The 2,916-nt window shown below is 44.0% G+C and overlaps 1 protein-coding gene across 1 annotated transcript in view; it reads left to right on the top strand.

Moving 5' to 3' along the window:
- Positions 1-2,916, top strand: part of GAPVD1 (GTPase activating protein and VPS9 domains 1) — a gene marked incomplete in the record, with an annotated part of 67,031 nt that overhangs the window by 49,738 nt on the left and 14,377 nt on the right. The window contains 1 exon segment of the mRNA XM_027775603.1: positions 7-61. Coding sequence (XP_027631404.1) covers positions 7-61 — 55 coding nt within the window.

Here is a 2,916-nt window from a genome sequence, read left to right on the forward strand (position 1 = left end):
AGGAAGGCCATTAAACGGACCAGCCCCAGTGAAGGAGCAGTTACAAACTATGAAAGTGCAGGTGAAAATCATAACAAAGGTTTGAATAGCGGCTTTTATATCAGAGACAAGGTCATCTGGATTTAAGTAGCCTATAAAGAAAGAACAACTAGGGGAATCAATTTCCTATCTCAAAATGAAGACTTTGTAACCAATCAGATAAACACTATACTCTCTCACTAAGCCTGGGTGCCTCCAGATGTTCAAATGCCTTAGAGTTGTCATCCCATGAGTCTTGAGTTACTGGACCAGAATCAGGGCCTGCTTTCACAGGAGGAGGTTCTATTGGGTTGTTGGAAAAGTCATGAAGCGTTTTTGCCCAGAAAAATATGTCATGACTTTTCCAATGACCCAATATTTCTCTTTCTGCAGAACTTTAATTTTTTTTTTTTTTTGAGGTTTTTGCTATAGGGCGCATGTGCTCACCAGAAAGACAGAGACAGAGAGACAGAAAGCCAGAAATCACCCCTCTTGGGTGATGGCCATGCTGCAATCCCTTCTTCTCCATTCTCCTCTCGGGATCTTGGACATGCACACACACGTGCCTGGCATGAGTTTAAGCCGCTAGGTCTGGGACTCGAACCACAGTCGAGTACATGGGAGTCCAGCGACATAGCCATTACGCCAACTGCTGGTCCCCCAGAACTGTAATGTTATCCAGTTAGACACTGTCAAGGTAGCTGTGGAAGTTGACCTTTGGGACAGGTTAGCCATTGTTGCATTGTACCTTTTTATTTTTTTTTTTTTTGAGAGAGAGAGATTTTTTTCCACAGGGTACATGCACTTGCTGGAGAGACAGAAAGCAAGGAATTCCCCTAGGGGGAACGGCCACACCGTAGTCTCTTCTTTTCCATTCTCCTCTTGGGATCTTGGGCAAACGTACCCGGTGTGAGTTTCAAACCGCCAGGTCCAAGATTTGAACCATGATCATGGAGGAGGAGGGTCCAACGACTTAACTATTACACCATCTGCTGGTCCCAGCTTTGTACCTTTATTTACTTATTTATTTATTTTATTTTAAGGATTCTGTTTTTCTCACAGAATACTAAATAGCTTTCAGAAAAATATTGTACAGTCCCCAAGATAAATTAAGGGGAAACAAAGGTGTATTTAAAAGTATAAATAGTATACTGCTATATTCATACTTACATCTATATAGATTATCTTCTCCAGGAATTTTCAGTAAACAGATAACATCAACTGGCTCTGAGGAGGAGTTCTAGGGAGTCTGAGAAGTAGGAGTGAGGGAGAAGAGAACGTTTCCTGCTTGATGTTGGAAAGTGTTAGTTGAAAGAGTACGATGATCCAGATTTTCTCTCTCTCCTACACACGTTTCCCTGCTTGATGTTGGAAAGTGTTAGTTGAAAGAGTACGATGATCCAGATTCTCTCTCTCCCTACACATTGGCTGTTAACGTTTGCCACATTTTCTCTATATAGATTTTGACTGAAACATTTGAAATCATCTCCTAAGAATTATATTTTCTTATATAAACATAGTATCTTTATACATTTAAGGAACTTTTTGTGCCTTTTCATTTTATACATATATGCATTGTCTTTTTCATTTTTTTAAGGCATGGTGCTTTAGATTTTATTATCATGATTATTTTTTAGTTTGCTATAGGGGTGTGTTCACCAGAGAGAGACAGATTGGAGGGAGTGAGAAAGCGAGAGAGAGGGGGAAAGTGAGAAAGCAAGCTGCCAAGTCTGGGATTTGAACCGCAGTTGACCATGTGGGAATCCAGCACCTTAATCAGCATGCCACCTGTCGGTCCCTTAAGATAAGGTTTTGCTGTGTTGTGGTCCCTCTTGCCTGGACCTCCGCAGTAGCTGGGACCACAGGTGTACCACCACACTTGGCTGTTTTTCGACAGAGTCTCGCTGTGTTGCCCAGGCCAGCCTTCAGTTTGCAGTCCTCCTGCCTTAGCCTCTTGAGTCATTGGGATTCCAGGCACACAGCACTTCGCCCAACCTTAAGGCTGGATTGGGAATCGAACTTTGGCTTCACATGTGGTTCTAGCCTGTGGAGCATAGTATCTTGGCAGTGTACACCCCTGTACCAGGCCTGTGTTATCCTTTTTAAAATGTTTTACTAGTTTTGGCCCTAAGATGTGTGCACTCACTGGAGACAGAGAGAGGGAGAGGGAAAGTGAGATATAACTACCCCTCTAGGGGGATGGCCACATTGCAACCCTTTCTCCTCCATTCCCTTTTTAGAATTTCGGGCACACTCGTATGTACATGCACCTGGAGTGTTTTTCAAGCCACTGGGTCTTGGACTCAAACCATGAAGTTCTCCTTGTGGTATCCAGCCACCTTAACCAACATGCTGCTTTGGTTAATTAAAAACTAAAACAACTGTGGGAACCACAGCTCTTACCTTGCTGTGTTCGTGTTAGTCCTCTGGCTCATTCTTGGGCGTGGTGGGAAGAACTCTGGTGATTAGAATCCAGAGATGGAGCAGCTCGGTCATTGGCTAACTGAGGGACTCAGCACAGGCCAGCTGCTGACAGGCAGGAAGCCCTGTCTTAACGTGATCGTTTTGGGTAAAAGGATTTTTGAGATCTGTTTTTTGTTCTGTGGTTCAGTGAGTCTGATTACAAATACTAACTTTATTAAGTTAAAACATACTTTTCTCTTTTTTTTGGAGAGATTTTCGCTATAGGATGCGTGCACTCGCCACACAGACAGAGAGAGACATAGAGACAGAAAGCGAGAAATCACCCCCCAGGGGCTATGGTCACGCCGCAATCCCTTCTCCTCCATTCTCCTCTCAGGATCTTGGGCACACACGCACACGCGCCCGGCATGAGTTTTAAGCCACCGGGTCCGGGACACGAACTGCGGTTGACTACGTGGGAGTCCAGCGACATAG

Source organism: Tupaia chinensis, unplaced genomic scaffold, assembly GCF_000334495.1.
Source record: "Tupaia chinensis unplaced genomic scaffold, TupChi_1.0 Scaffold000575_1, whole genome shotgun sequence".
NCBI lineage: Eukaryota > Metazoa > Chordata > Mammalia > Scandentia > Tupaiidae > Tupaia > Tupaia belangeri.